The sequence below is a fragment of the Mus pahari genome, chromosome 18, assembly GCF_900095145.1.
Source record: "Mus pahari chromosome 18, PAHARI_EIJ_v1.1, whole genome shotgun sequence".
In the NCBI taxonomy this organism is placed as follows: Eukaryota; Metazoa; Chordata; class Mammalia; order Rodentia; family Muridae; genus Mus; species Mus pahari.
This window is the reverse complement of record NC_034607.1, coordinates 22,772,037-22,788,131: the sequence shown is the minus strand read 5'-3', so window position 1 is coordinate 22,788,131 and position 16,095 is coordinate 22,772,037. Positions and strand designations below refer to the sequence as shown.

The 16,095-nt window shown below is 38.4% G+C and overlaps 1 protein-coding gene and 1 non-coding gene across 2 annotated transcripts in view; one reads left to right on the top strand and one right to left on the bottom strand.

Annotated features, from left to right (window-relative positions):
- The window catches only part of LOC110335773 (protection of telomeres protein 1-like), a 54,092-nt gene extending 44,605 nt beyond the window's left edge, over positions 1-9,487 (top strand). The window contains exons 15-18 of the mRNA XM_029531162.1: positions 216-304; positions 2,026-2,117; positions 7,957-8,062; positions 9,375-9,487. Of these exons, the coding sequence (XP_029387022.1) occupies positions 216-304; positions 2,026-2,117; positions 7,957-8,062; positions 9,375-9,487 (400 nt within the window). The remainder of the gene's footprint in view (positions 1-215; positions 305-2,025; positions 2,118-7,956; positions 8,063-9,374) is intronic.
- Positions 2,851-2,955, bottom strand: LOC115062552. Its single transcript, XR_003842492.1, has one exon. It is a non-coding gene; the product is annotated as a U6 spliceosomal RNA (small nuclear RNA).
- Positions 9,488-16,095: the final 6,608 nt, after the last annotated feature.

Sequence of the window (16,095 nt, the reverse complement as noted above, 5' to 3'; positions counted from 1 at the left end):
CCATCTCACCAGCCCCTACTTCCTTTGATTATATTGTTCCCCCTTCTAAGTAGGATTGAAGCATCCACTCATTGGTCTTCCTTCCTCTTGAGCTTCATGTGGTCCATGAGTTGTATCATAGGTATTCCATGCTCTTTGCCTAATATTCACTTATCAGTGACTACTAACTGAATTTTATGTATTTAAATATTTACTATTTTTTTTATTCCCATCAGATGTAAACAGTGCTCAAATTTGAAAACCATACAAAACCTAAGTACCATTCCTAATAAAAGACTCTGGATCCCTTCCTCTGTGGCAGAAGGTAAGGTAGATTTTTTTTGTATCATAGAATTTTAATTCTGTCATCTCACTGATTTGCATTTCAGTATTTTTGAATACTTATGGCAAAATTAGCTTAGCTTTTAACTGACATCTGTTTGCAACAATTGTAATAAAAAATTAAAGGCTGACTATTTAAAATACTTGCTATCATTTCCAAGCATTTTAATTATAATCATATTTCAATACTTGAACACTTGTTTTCCATCTAATTATTGATCACAAATACAGATCCTGAGAAAATATGATTAATACTTAGTGTTAGGATAGTTGTTGAGATGGCTGTTGCTGTCTTCCAAGTCTTTAGCTAGCACATAGGAGTCTCTGTTGTATACATGATTGGTTACCTAGCCTTTGTTTTAGCTTCCAGAAGGGTACGTTGTAAGGCATGTACTTAAAGCTTTTCCTATTAACTTTTAGATTATCCTTAATTGTGAAGCTCGGTCTTCCTGCTAGTGTGGGCCTACTACTAGTGTTCTGTCTACTAGATTTATATATTTTCTCTTCCATATGAACAGCCACTCTTTGTAGATCTCACAATATTGTGCTTCCATTGAGTCTATATTTTCAAGCCAAGTTCTCTACCATCTTTTGTTACTTTCCCACACTTATGAATTTTTTTTTTGTCTTCCCACTAAATGCCCATTTTGCTGACATTTTTTTCAGAGTTTGCCATTCATAGCCATTGACAGCTGTAAGTTTAGTTTGGACAACTCAAAATACATTGAGAATTCTTATTTCATGAAACTGGATACTCAGTTCATTTCCTCTAGATTGAATTTTTTTTTTTCTAAACAGGTGATATGTTTCTCATGATATTTTTTTGTTTCGCGGTACAACTATATCATACTTTTGGGCAGTAGGATCCCATGTTACTTTGCATGAGCTTCTCCTGTTGAGATGGGCAATGCCATTTCATGTGCTCCATTGTTTTGAATTTTAGTCTCCTTAGGGTTGCTTCAGTATAACTCCTGAGACCTGAAACCACAATCCTGTCTTTCTGCTTTGGCATACTACAGTTGGCTCTATGCTCCAACATAGTGTTTTGACTTGCTTCCTTAATTAATCTTTGTAGTGGAATATGGGCAATGTATACAGAAGGTAATAGAATGTTCCTTATATCCATGCAGTGTTTTCAACTCCTGAAAAAAGGTGTTTTCCTTAACTGCAAATTCTCATATGTTTGGTATCTCTAACTTATTCATTCTTCTTCATACTAGCAAAGTATGGAAGCCCAGATTTTGTCATGGTTTTTCTTTCAACCAGATTACATCTCTGTTAATGATAATGATAATAATAATAATAGTAATAAAGAATACTTTACTCATATTACAAAGGGGGATAAACTTAACAATAGTAAACTTTGTATTGCTTTCAATAATCTATGATTTTCATTTTATTTTTAATATAAGTAACTTGCAATAAGTTACATCGTATTAATCATTTGTTGTAGTTTCTACATAGTATTAGGATACAATTCTTTATGTTATGAGACTACTCTTACATAAATATGGTGGAGTATTCCAAAGTGATTCTGTTATTTGGCAGCTTTCATAAATTGACCCCAGAGAAGAAAGCTTTCTTTTTCTTATAAATACTCTCAGTAAACATTTTCTACCCCTATGCACTATAATAAACCACATTTGCTTTTACCTTATAGAAAATCTAGCAACTTGGAATAAGGTGTTTTTTTCTCCTCACTAGTTCTGGGCATTGTACCTCTACAGTATGTGTTTGTTATGGCGTTCATGTTTGATGATGGAACTGGAGTATTGGACGTCTACCTCAAAGATTCTGTAAGTAACAGACTTGGTTAAAAACAAAGAAACAAATACCCCCAAAACCAAAAACATTTTACTGAAATTTACTTTAAAAATTTTTAATATTCATCTTAGCTTTACTTCATGGTGACTTATCCAGACCTTTTAAGCCTAAAACTCAGTTTATCTTTATTTTGTTCTTAAAAGGATTTAAAATAACTTAAAAGGTAAGAATGAAGTACAGTCCGTAAATCTAAAATTATGTTTTAGTCTATAACATTTGATTTTTCTATTGTAAATCAATTTTTTAAAAATACAAAGTTGAGAGATAAAATCTGAAAAGCCATTCTCCCTGTCATTCATAATTTCCACTACTGGGCGAGTGAGCAGAAATAGAGCTACTGTGTCATAAACTCGCTGTACTCTGTAAGCCACCATAGTTTCATCTAAAAGAAAATGGAGAATACAGATACATATCATTCCATNTATTGTGGAGAAGTTCAGACGACCTCTGTAATTTCTGACACTAGTAGCTGTAGGTTGAGGAGTTCTTGAAACTGCCGTTAGCTCCCCTTCTCCCTGTGAAACCAAGAGTGTTAATTTTCCTGCACTTTGTCTAACAGTATACAGAGCAGCTACGGAAGCTTCACCTAGGCCCGTGGCTCTCAACCTAATACTGTTGTTGTGCTTGTAAGTGACCCCAACTGTAAGTGACCCCAACTGTAAAATTATTTTTTTGCTACTTCACAACTGGAATTTTAGGGGTTTTGTTGATCCCATTTTCTTCAGGAATTTGCATGTCATCCTTGTGCAGGAACTTTCCTAACTTCTCTGTATTGTTGCAATTTAGTATTTGTGCTACCAAACCCAGCACTTGCTTTGCTTTTTTTTTTTTGTCTATTGCTTTTTAACATATAAATCAGAAAGCAATCCAAGTTGAGATTAAGTGATTTTTTTTTCTGGGTCTGGGTTCCTCTCACTCAATAAGTTTTTTTTTTTTTTTTTTTTTTAGTTTCAGTCTGGACAGTTTGTCAATCACTTATTATTTTCTAATTGGATAGTTTGTTTATTTACATGTCAAATGTTATCCCCTTTCCGGGTTTCCCCTCTGCATCCCCCTTACCTTGCTTCTATGAGGGTGCTACCCCACCCACCCACTCACTCCAGCCTCACCGCCCTAGCATTCTTCTACACTGAGGCATCAAGCCTTTACAGGACCAAGGGCCTTCCCTCTCGTTGATGCCAGATAAGGCCCCTTCAGCTCCTTTAGTTCTTCTCCTAACTCCTCCATTGGGTTTCTGTGTTCAGTCCAATGGTTGGCTACAAACCTCTGCATCTTTATTGGTTAGGATCTGGCAGAGCCTCTCAGGTGACAGCTGTATTAGGCTCCTGTCAGCAAGTACTTCTTGGCATCAGCTATAGTGTCTGGGTTTGGTGTGTGCATATGGGATGGATCCCCAGGTGGGGCAGTCTCTGATTGACCTTTCCTTCAGTCTCTGTTCCATTCTTTGTCCATGTATTTTCTTTAGAAAGGAACTTTTCTGGGTTAAAATTTTGGAGATGGGTGGGTGGCCCCATCTCTCAACCAGGGGCCATACCTAACCTCTGGATGTGGTCTCTATAGGTTCTCCCTCCCCTTTGTGGGGGGATGTCAGCTAGTGTCATCCTCATGGGGTCCTAGGAGGCTCTTGCTTTCCTGGTATCTCGGACTTTCTGGTTGCTACCCCCAGTTCCCCATCCCCCATTGCTACACACCTCTGTTCAATTTCCTGACCCTCTGTACATCTCTTCCATTTCCTCCCATACCTGATTCTTCCTCTTTCCCCCCTCTTCCTCGCAAGTCCCTCCTACCCTATACTTCCCATGATTATTTTGTTCCCCCTTCTAAGTAGGACTGAAACATCTCTTTGGTCTTCCTTCCTCTTGAGCTTCATGTGGTCTGTGAGTTGTATCATAGGTATTCCATGCTCTTTGCCTAATATCCACTTAACATGAGTACATACCATGTGCGGTCTTTTGTGACCAAGTTAACTCACTCAGGATATTTACTAGACCCATCCATTTGCCTGGGAATCTCATGAAACCATTGATTTTAATAGCTGAGTAGTGCTCCATTGTGTAATGTACCACATTTTCTGTATCCATTTCTCTGTTGAGGGACATGTGGGTTCATTCCGTCTCCTGGCTATTATAAATATGTCTGCTATGAACATAGTGGAACATGTGTCCTTATTAAATGTAGGAGCATCTTCTGGGTATATGCCCAGGAGTTGTATAGCTGAGTAGCAGTTGTATAGCTCAGGTAATACTATGTCCAGTTTTCTGAGGAACTGCCAGAGTGTGTGTACCAGCTTGCAATCAAACGAGCAATGAAGGAGTGTTTCTCTTTCTCCACATCTTCACCAGCATCTGCTGTCACCTGAGTTTTTTTTTTATCTTAGCCATTCTGACTGGTGTGACGTCTAATCTCAGGGCATCTGTTTCTTTAGGTTAGGGAAGTTTTCGTTTATAATTTTATTGAAGATATTTACTGGCTTTTTAAGTTGGTAATGTTCTCTCTCTTCTATAACTATTATCTTTAGGTTTGGTCTTCTAATTGTGTCCTGGATTTCCTGGATATTTTGAGTTAGGAGCTTTTTGCATTTTGCATTTTCTTTGACTGTTGTNTCAATGTTTTCTATATCTTCTGCACCTGAGATTTTCTCTTCTATCTCTTGTATTCTGTTGGTGATGCTTGCATCTATGACTCCTGATCTTTCTCCTAGGGTTTCTATCTTCAGAATTGTCTCCCTTTTTGATTTCTTTATTGTTTCTATTTCCATTTTTAGATCCTGGATGGTTTTGTTCCATTCCTTCACCTGTTTGGTTGTGTTTTCCTGTAATTATTTAAGGGATTTATGTGTTTCCTCTTTAAGTGTTTCTCCCTGTTTACCTATGTTCTCCTATATTTCTTTGAGGGAGTTATTTATGTCATTCTTAAAGCCCTCTGTAATCATCATGAGATGTGATTTTAAATTAGAGTCTTGCTTTTTTAATGTGTTGACGTATCCAGGGTTTGCTCTGGTGGGAGAACTGGTTTCTAATGATGCCAAGTAGCCTTGGTTTCTATTGTTATGTTCTTGCCCTTGCCTCTTGCCATCTGGTTGTCTCTGGTGTTCACTGGTCTTGCTGTCTCTTACTATGGCTCATCCTTCTTGTAAGCTTGTGTGTTAGCACTCTTGGGAGACCAGTTCTCTCTGGGAGGAATTTGGGTATGGAGAGCTATGGCACAGGGTCAGCTCTGGGGCACAGAAGGAAACTGGAAGGATCCTTTCCCAGGCCATTCCTTGGTTTCCGTGTCCTGATGACTCTGGGCGGGTTTCTCTTGGGCCAGTAATTTGAGCAGAAGTGGTGGTCTTACCTGTGCTCTCGGGGGTATCAGCACTCTTGGGAGATCTGCTCTCTCCTCATGGGATCTGGGTACAGAGAACTGTGGCACAGGGTCAGCTCCTGGGCGCAGATGGAAACTGATGGATCCTCTCCCAGGCTATTCCTCAGATCCTGTGTCCTGAGGGCTCCTGGCAAGTTCCTCGGAACAGAAGTGGTGGTTTTACCCATGGGCACAGGTGTGTCAGCACTCCTGGGAGACCAGCTCTTTCCCAGTGGGACCTGGGTATGGAGAGCTGTGGCGCAGATGGAAACCTGAAGTTCTAGTCGCTTATTAAATGAATATTTACTGAGCAGCAGCTGTGTGCAGTGTATGTGTTGAAAATAGAACAGTTGGCAAGCCAAGAATTTTTTTTCTCTAAAATATAGTGTAGAAAAGGAAGAAATGAAATACATTTTCCTTAATGTTATATCCCTTCATTCTATTTATTTATTATTATTTTCTTTATTTACATTTCAAATGCTATCCCGAAAGTTCCCCATACCCCCCCCCCGCGCCCCTGCTCACCCACCCACTCCCACTACTTGTCCTTGGCCTTCCCCTGTGCTGATACCCCTTCATTCTTAACACTATACCTATTTTCCTGAGAATACAAGTGTCATCAGCCTGTCTACGTTATCGTACTATGTATGTGTATCTCAAACCTGTGGCTGAGACGCATTTAAAGAAATGTTCAAAATCCTTAGTCATCACAGAAATGCAAATCAAAATGACCCTGAGATTCCACTCCCTACCAATCAGCATGGCTAAGTTCAAACACACAGGTGATTACAGATACTGGCGGGATGTGGAGAAAGAGGAACACTCCTCCATTCCTGATGCAACTGTAAGCTGGTAATACCACTTTGGAAATTAATCTGGTGATTTCTCAGAAAAGACCCAGTATACCACTACTGGGCATATACCCAAAAGGTGCTCCAGTATATAACAAGGACACATGCTCCACTATGTTTATAGTAGCCTTATAGAAACTGGAAGCCACCCAGATTTCCCTCAGCAGAAGAATGAATACAGAAAATGTGGAATATTTACACAGTGGAGTACTACTCAGCCATTAAAAACAATGACTTCATGAAATTCGCAGGCAAATGGATGGAAGTAGAAAATAGCATCCTGAGTGAGGTAACCCAGACACAAAAGAACCATGGTAAATACTCATTGATAAGTGGATATTAGCACAAAAGCTCAGAATACCCACGATATAACACACAAACCATACGGAGCTTAAGAAGAAGGAAGACCAAAGAGTGGATGCTTCAGTGCTACATGGGAGAACAAAATTATCACTGAGGGCAGAGAGATAGAGGGACCTGAGATGGAGGGAAGAGGGGGAGGGAAAAAAGTGGGGGCAGGATCATGTATTGGATGGGACAGGAGAGAAGTACAGAGGGTCAGGAAATCGAATAAAAGTATGTAGCAATGGATGATGAAGAACTGGGGGTAGTCACTAGAAAGTCGCAGTCACCAGGGAATCAAGAGGGTCCCAGGACCCAATAGGGATGACTTTATTCAGAATACACAACAAAGGCAAAATAGATTCTGTAGAGACCTCGTTCAGTAGATAGGCATGGCTCCCATTGAGGGATGGGGCCTTCCACCCACCTAAAAAATTTTAACCCAGAAATGTTCTTATGCAAAGGAAAGACAGACAAAAAGTGGGACAGAGAATGAAGAAAAGGCTATCCAGACCTCTCCACCTTGGGATCTATCCCATCTGCAGACACCAACTCTCCATACTATTGCTGATGCTAAGGACTTGCTGACAGGAGCCTTGTATGGCTGTTCCCTGAGAGTTTCTACCAGCACCTAACCAACACAGATGATGATACTCACAGCCAACCACTGGACTGAGTCCGGGACCCCAATAGAAGAGCTAGGGGAAGGCCTGAAGGAGCTGAAGAGGACTACAACCCCATAGGAAGAACAATATCAACTAACTGGACCACCCAGAGCTCTCAGAGACTAAACCACCAACCAAAGAGTATACGTGGGGAGATCCATGGCTCCAGATACATGTGTAGCAGAGGATGGCCTTATCTGACAGTGGGAGGGGAGGCCCTTGGTCCTGTGGAGGTTTGATGCCCCAGCATGGGGCATGCTAGAGTGGGGAGGTACGAGTGGGTGAGTGGTTTGGGGAGCATCCTTATAGAGGCAAAGGGGAGGGGCATGGGGAAATGGGATAGGGAGGGCTGTGGAGGAGTAACCAAGAATTGGGATATCATTTGAAAGGTAAACAAATAAAAATGATTAATGTAAACAAATAAAATGATTAAGAGAGAAAGTCTTAAAGAAGAGTATTAGACTTTAGCTTAGACCAGTATTCCAGTTTATGAATTCTACAACCTTAATAGATTGATTTCTATATATGTCATTTTAGCAAATTGGTTACTGGAATTCTGTGAATGGAAGCTTCTCAAATGATGAATATTCCTTTGTTGTCATTTTTAGGAGAAGTTTTTCCAGATCCCAGCATCAGAAGTCCTCACTGATGATGACCTTCAGAGAAATCTGGAAAGGATCATGAATGTCATTTGTCCTCCAGGAATAAAAATAGGTAGGCAGTATTTCAAAGGTGCTTCTTTCTCTTCCTTGAAAATGCACCTAGTGTGTATCTAATTCATAGACTGTGGGTAGAAGGAAGCTAACTGAGTCCTTGGGAATTTCTAAGGGTGAACAATATCTTTTAATGTCTTAATGAGATAGCAGCAGAAATAAAATAAATATGAGTAATAAGGTTTAAAATATTTTGAAATGTATTTAAAGTATAGCACTTTTGATCACAGCTTATTTGACTCTGAGTTTATATGTACAGCATAGAAACATGGAGGTTGCAATTATAACAAATTGATGCACTTTTTACTAGAATAAACTGCCCTCAAATAAACTGCCTTAATCATGTTTGACTTAGTGGATTTTCTCTAGTACTAATGAGCTTCAATTTTTAAAATATTTTTCTATATTTATTTTGAAAACTTTTTCTATATATTTTCAAATTTTTCTATATTTTCTATATTTATTTTGTAAACTTTATGAACTTTAGCAATTTTTGCACAAATATGCTTCATCCACAGGCTCCTGCACTGGTAGAAATTGTACACATTATAGCCACTGCCACTAAGTCCTTTTATGGCCAGCATTTCTTTTCTGTCTTAATCTGGAGAAGTAAATTATGTTAAGCAGTTTGATTGTTCTAGTAATTCTTGACAGTGACAAATCTCCCCTCTGGCTGCTTCACTGTTGCTGATGGGACTGTTAGAGTTTGCTCCTGATTAGGGTTTCTTCCTCCACAATAGGTCTCTATAATGTAATATCAGTTCCCAAGAGATGGGAAATTTTGCTTTTCTGGAGCAAAGTTTAATTGAGATATGTTCATTTGTTTTCAGTTTTAATTTGTCTTGCATATTGCACTTAGTATACATAGATTTCCAAAAATCAAAGTCTCTGGACCTGGTATCTTTTCAAATATCCAGATATATGTCCAAGCTTGATTGCCATGCCAGATGCCTTGCAGACTTACTAGGGCCTTCTGTTGATGGTAGAAATGAGCCTGCCCTCCTCTTTGCCAGATGTGATGGTTGGCATTATTGCTGCCAGTTGTGCAGGTCACAGGTAAGGCTTAAAATGATTTGATCTCAAGTTCAGGTTCCACCTCCATCTAGTTAGTCAAGGAAATGACAGGAGGCCCATAGCAGTCATTTCAAGAAAAGGAGCAAAACATTGGTGAGATGCTATACTACCTTTGTTGTTGAGTGTTTTATAAATTTTTAATCTCTTTCATCTGAGGTTGGGACAAAATTGTAATTAATCAGAATTACTATTTCTGTGCTTGAATTAATGGCTGAATGGCATGCCCTCTTGGTCTGTAGATGCGTACCCATGGCTGGAGTGCCTCATCAAGTCCTACAACGTCACAAGTGGAACAGAACATCAAATATGTTACCAGATATTTGACACCATGGTTGCAGAAGACATCATCTAGTGCTGCTGTTGTGTGCAGTGGGTGGGTGGCATAGGGGGGGTAATAGTCTTACAGAAAGTTATGACTGTGACTCTAAAAAAGGCACTTCTGTGTTGTTGAATTATCCGTTCCCATTTCCACTGTAGCTTTAAGTTCTCTTATACAGAAAGACATTGTATTGTTTTTTATACCTTATTGTGAATATGTTGAAATGTCTTTTTTCTCAACATGCCCAGGGTGACAACTAAATTACAAAGTTAGACCACATTTTGTGTAGAGAAACTCAAGTTTTCATTCCCCCTTCAGGTAATCTCTGTTGTTACCAGACATTGTAGGTCTGTTTTCTGCACAAGACACTTGTTTCTGTGCTGTTCATTCACCATCCCTAGTTGTGTTTATAGGCCTGTCCTGAGTTTTATTCAAGCAATTGATGATAATGTGAGTGTAGATAATAACACATTCTATTCTGGAGTTTCTTAGCTCAGTGGTGGGTACCTTTCTTTTATCCTCTCCCATTTTACTTGGGAGAAGGAAGAAAGCAATCACAAGTTGGGGGAGGGGAGGGAAGACCCTGGGAGAGAAAGTGGAAGGGGGTTGTGTGGAGCAGAGAGGGGAACCTGATCTGTTATTGGGTGAGGGAAAAGAACTGAAGCCCTGAGGGCCAGTGTTCTTCCACAAGCTACACCTCTTGGACCAACACCATTTGTTGAAGATTCTTTCTTTTTTGCCCCATTGAATAGTTTTGGCTTCTTTGTGAAATATCAAGTGTTCATAGATGTGTGAGTTTATTTCTGGGTTATCGATTTGATTCTGTCAATCAGTCTGTCTGTATGTATGCTGCTAATACCATGTGTTTTTTTTTTTTTTTTGTTTTTTTGTTTTTGTTTTAAATTACTGTTACTTTATGGTACAGCTTGGAATCAGCGATAGTGCTAGCTTCAGAAGTTCTTTTATTATACATGGTTGCTTTCCTGAGTTTTTTGTTTTTCCATATGAAGTTGAATATTGTTCTTCAAAGGTCTGTAAAAAACTGTGGTGGGATTTTGATGGAACTTGAATTGAACCTGTAGATTGTTTTTCATAAGATACTCTATAGAGTGTAAAATGAAAAAAATATTCCCAAACTATTTTTGTAAAAACAGCATTATATTAATACTTAAAACAGATAAAGATACAACAAAAATGGAATTTATAAACCAACATACCTGAATAAAATAAATGTAAAATGTTCATATACAGTAGTTAGAAAATGAATTCATGAACACAGCAAAAAGATTTTGGAAATGTGCTTTAAATATTTTCTCAGTTAGAAATGACAGGGTGTACCTACCCATAATCTCTGAACATTTTTATTTATGAACATTTAGTTTCATAAATAATCCTTGAAAACTGGCAACACTATTAGACATACTAATGTGGAAGGGGAAAATATCATGGGGAACTACCCTTAGACAAGTAATATCTGATGAAAGAGAGAAAGTTAGCCTATCTCAGACATGAAACTGCTGACTAGATATATAATACAGAGTGGCTAGCTCTAAAACCATATATACAGAAACAACAAAAATAGATTTACCAGCTTGTATTATTGATTTGTACATACATACATACATACATACATACATACATACATAATAAAGGCTAATATTTTGGGAGTAGCAAGGACATGGGAGGGATGGAACAAGTATTGAGAGAGTGAAGAAGTTATATTGTAATTAAAATTAAAAGAAATTAAAAAAGAAATGTTGATGAGAGGAAAAGGGAATACTTTATTCACTATTGGTGAGAGTACAAACTGGTACAACTGCTATGGAAATCACTGTAATGGCTACCCCATCGCCTCCCACTCTTGGGCATATAACCACAGGACTCTGTATCCCTGTAATACTGTGCGTATCAGGAAACTTTAAGAGGAAGTTATTCTTGACATTATTGCTGCATGCTATAACAAAGTTATAGAAGCTGGCAATGCTTATCACCTTGTTTAAAACCAATGGAATTCTGCCTGTAGGAAGGGACAAAATACAAAACAAAATCAGAAGGATTGACGTAAGTTGGTCAGGAACAGTCAACCTACTCATGTATGTTTTATGATTTATTCTTAGGAACAAGAAGAGCAGGACTGAAGATGAAACACTGCCTTTCTCTGAGTCATTTATTTTTTATTTCATTATTTTTTGAATTTTAGCTTATGGGCTCTTTTTTTTTTGTTTTCTTTGCCTGTTTGTTTTACAAAGGAAGGAAAGAACGAAGACCTGAAGGTGGTGGGGAGGTGTTAAGGTGGAGAAGATCTGGAAATAGTTGAGGCAGGGGAAATAGAATGATGAAAATGTTTCAGTGTAAAGAGGACACACTGGCATATTGTTAGTTTATTTGCAGTTAGTGTAGGTGGCTCCTTATTTCTGGGATAACCTCTACATGATGCAATGCAATGGCTTGCAGTAGTTACCCCAAATACAAATTTGAATCTTTTTGCTTAGCTGTGTCATCCTTTAGACTTGCCTCTCTAGTCAAAATATATCCTAAATATTTCACTTCCTGATGAGTAGTCTAGGCCTTTGTCTAAGAGGTAAGGTTGCCTCAAGCTTGATGTCTTAGGACTCTACTCACTCTTGAGGGCACTTTGGTCTCATATTCTTCCAGGAGACTTAAATAAGGAGATATCTTCTCCACATTTCAGACTTGGTTCTTTCGATAAACAGGTCCCTAGCACCATTTCCTGCATAGTTCTTCACTGTACCTATAACAGTGCTAGAGGTAGAGTTTTGGGTGTGGAGTATCCTGGTTCCTGTGCTTTATTGTAATGACTAGTACAGAGACAAATGGATGGTACTTGGTAGAAGAAAGTAGACACACACACACACACACACACACACACACACACACACACACACACACACAGAGAGAGAGAGAGAGAATGGTGTCATAAACCTGAGACAGCAAAAGGAACTTGTGGGATGTGAGGTAACACTATAAGGGGTCATTTACATAGCACCCATGTTGAAATTATTTAATCCTAACCCAGGGTTTCTACCCGGCCTTAGATCATTTATTTCCTGGATAAAATAAACACACACCACTTTTATATTTCCAATAAGCCTTAAACAAAACAAGAGCTGAGTCCTGTATATGTTAGAATCTACTTTCCTATTGATAACCCTGAATTATTACTTACTACTTTGTTTCATTTTGGCTGCTCTTAACTCCAATTGGCTAGCCACGAGGGCCATGTTCTTTTGACTCCTAACCCATGGCATTGTCTTCTTCCCTCTCCTGTGCCTTCTTATCCTGCATCTTGTCGCTCTGGTTCTCCTCTGACCCCAATCCTGGGAAACCTAATCCCTAACTGTGTCCCTTCTGTCGAGCTATTAGCTGTTGCCATCTTTATGAATCAGAAATAATTTGGAGTCAAGGTCTACACAAGGACTATCTTGTCTCTGGGAAAACCTGGTCCTGGGGGCCTGCACTTACCATTACAATAGATAACAAAAGACCAAACCTCAACACACCCACTTTTTCCAATTTTTTGTAATGAAACTTTTTCCAAGATGCTACTTGAATAAATGACTCCAAATTGCGCGAAAGGCATTGAATCTTTCCACTGAGGCCACTTTTCACATGTGAATTTCTGTTATCTCCTTTTCCACTCTGTTCCCTAGCTCCTGCCTTCATTGACCACTGCAACAATGAGCCCTTATTAGAACATAGCCTTAACCATTTTTCTTCCTTTTACATCATTTCTGCTTCCTCCTCAGCCATGCTCCCTGGGTTTTCAAAGGTATGGTATTACTGTCTCACTGAGGGCTGAGCCGCCAACAGTCATTTAGTATCTTGGAAAAATGTTAAGTTCTTTATTTACTGTAATTCTATGGAAAAAGCGGTTTCTCTGACCAAGGCTGAGTAGCATTTATCTGTGGATTTATATACAGCAATTTAGGAAGCAGTTTAATGCTTTATACTTCAAGTTTTCAGTTTACAACTTTAAGGTTCAAAAAGCAGTTTGATCCACAGATACATTGTCTCTTTATGCTATTTAGGGGTTGTTTAAACAACTCTTTTATCCCCCAATGTAGCAAAGTAGGTAAAATGTAAATACAGATGATATTACTGGGGCTAAACATAGGTCCTTATCTGTCAAGTGAATAGCACTCTCAGTTTCAATCCTGCAAAGGTATCACACCTGTCACTGATCATTGATGACTGCTGCTTTGGCAACTTGTTCGAAGGGACAGTTATATGTATGGCTCTTTACAAAGGAGGGACGATTTGAGCCACATACTGATGAACATAGATAGAGGCTTTGAAATTCACCTACCAATTCAGAAATTGTTATATATTGATAGGTGATCAGGCAGGACTCACCAATCATTCAAGGCCATAGCCAGTATCAAGCTTATTTTTCCTATTCTGTGGAGGAAATGTCTTGATACTTTTACATGAATATCCATATCCTGTACTCCATTCTAGCCTGTGCTACCTGTGTCCATGATTTACACGGACCCAGTTGACACCACCTTCAAATTCTATGAACAAACCACTCCCATATTTGTGAAGACATCAATTAGACTAGAGGAGTGGAGAAATAGTCCCTAAAGGTGCTAACAGATATTTGGGGAGTCCTGGTGTCTTTACCAGATGATGCTAGGGAAGTTGAAGTCCTTTGTTTCTTGGGGTTTTTAGTAACAGTAAAATAATATAAAACTGGACTCAACCAGAAGCTCAAGGAAAATTTTATTATGTACAAAGAATTATCAGGGGAGGCAAGCTGTAAATCTCAGTAGCTGTGTGGAAGAGAAGTGGAGAAAATTAAACCACATGACTTGGCTAACAAGCCACATGTCAGGAAGACAGCATTAGAGGAAATGTGAAGCAAAAATCTTAGGAAAAAAACATTCTTAGAATAAGAGAAGAAAAAATATTCTATGTAATTTCAGAAAAAATGGGCATAATTAGAAAGCAGCATAGACTATAACAGACTTCACTATAGAGTGGGAATTTGGGGAAAGAATTCTAAGTATATTATGTCATAAAAAGTAATTATTTTGGTCATCTCTTTAGCATAGCTCATGGTAGGCCCATGTTTCTTGGTTAGGCTTAAAATCCTGAGGGTGGTTCATCATCCAGAGGACTCTCTGTCAGAAGTAGAATGTTATATCTCCACCCACACTAGAGACACTATCCACTTGACCAGGAGTTTCTTTCTTTTTTTTTTTTTTCTTAATGAGTCTTTATTGCTACTGTAGTGATATGGAAGGAATTTTTGTTTAACTTTTATTTATTTTCTCCTTTGACAATCTTATATGTTTGTGAAATGTATTCTTCTTACTTTCATGCTTACCCTTTGCTATCTTTCTCCCATTACTGTCAACCCCCATCTCCTTTGTAAGTCCCTAACACAATCATGTCTTTGTATTATTCCTTGTGGACTAAATCACTTTAACCAGAGTTCCCAGAGTGATGATGGTCCAAGGCTATCCATTGGAGCTTGGTCAGCTACCTGTGAGTACACAATGACATGAAAGCCAGTCCTCTGCAAGCTACCAGTAACCCACTGATGAGCAGAGTAGAACATGGCCTCTAAATACCTCACCGATTCTTCTTTATCTTATAATAGACATAAGCACATGCAACCTCTCAGCAGAAACATATGTTGCCATATACAAACTTAATTCTCAAGGCCAATGCAATTGATAAAAGTCTCACAGTGATGTAACTATTTGCTACATGTTGTAGAGTTTCATTCATAGATTTTTTTTAAAGATTTATTTATTTATTATATTTAAGTACACTGTAGCTGACTTCAGACACTCCAGAAGAGGGCATCAGATTTTGTTATGGATGGTTATGAGCCACCATGTGGTTGCTGGGATTTGAACTCTGGACGTTCGGAAGAGCAGTCGGGTGTTCTTACCCACTGAGCCATCTCACCAGCTGTCATAGATATTTTTGACTGCATGTGCCAAGACCAATCTCTGTTACTATAACTTACATTGTTAGTCTGTTTAAAGGACTTCAGTCATGCTGTCTTAAAATTACCCTATTGAGTTCATCTAATTAGATGGTAGTTTCAACTTTCATATTTCCAAATTTGGTTATATTATTTGGTCCTGAATGTGAAAAAAATGGAATATTTTCTGGGGTGACACATATCTACCTATAGTATAATTCTCTTTGAGTTATGGAAGGAGGGCTTGAGCATGTGAGATAATAATTTTATAGGCCCTAAGCAGAAAGGCCAAGCCTACTTTCAAACATTCTCTCTGGCCTGCATATTGACATTGTCTTGAAATGATCAAGTCATAGACACATGTGCTTAGGTTTTAATATTTATCATTTATATTATTTTTAGCTAATACTTAGAAAGTTTTATGTGGTGTTTTTGACTCCATTCTTTAAAACTATCATGTTATGTATTTGCACCACTTCAAATAGCGTCCCTGCAGTTAGTAGATAAACACAGGCTTAGAAATAGATCTGACCAGAAGTATTAATTCCCTGTGGGTCTTATTATCTGTTTTATTTCATTGAATTATGCCTTATGAGACCTGGGTATGAAGGTGATGGCTCTCAGTAATAGTTTCTAACTTGTGTTTTTACCTCAATTAAGATCTCAGATGTATAGCCCCTGG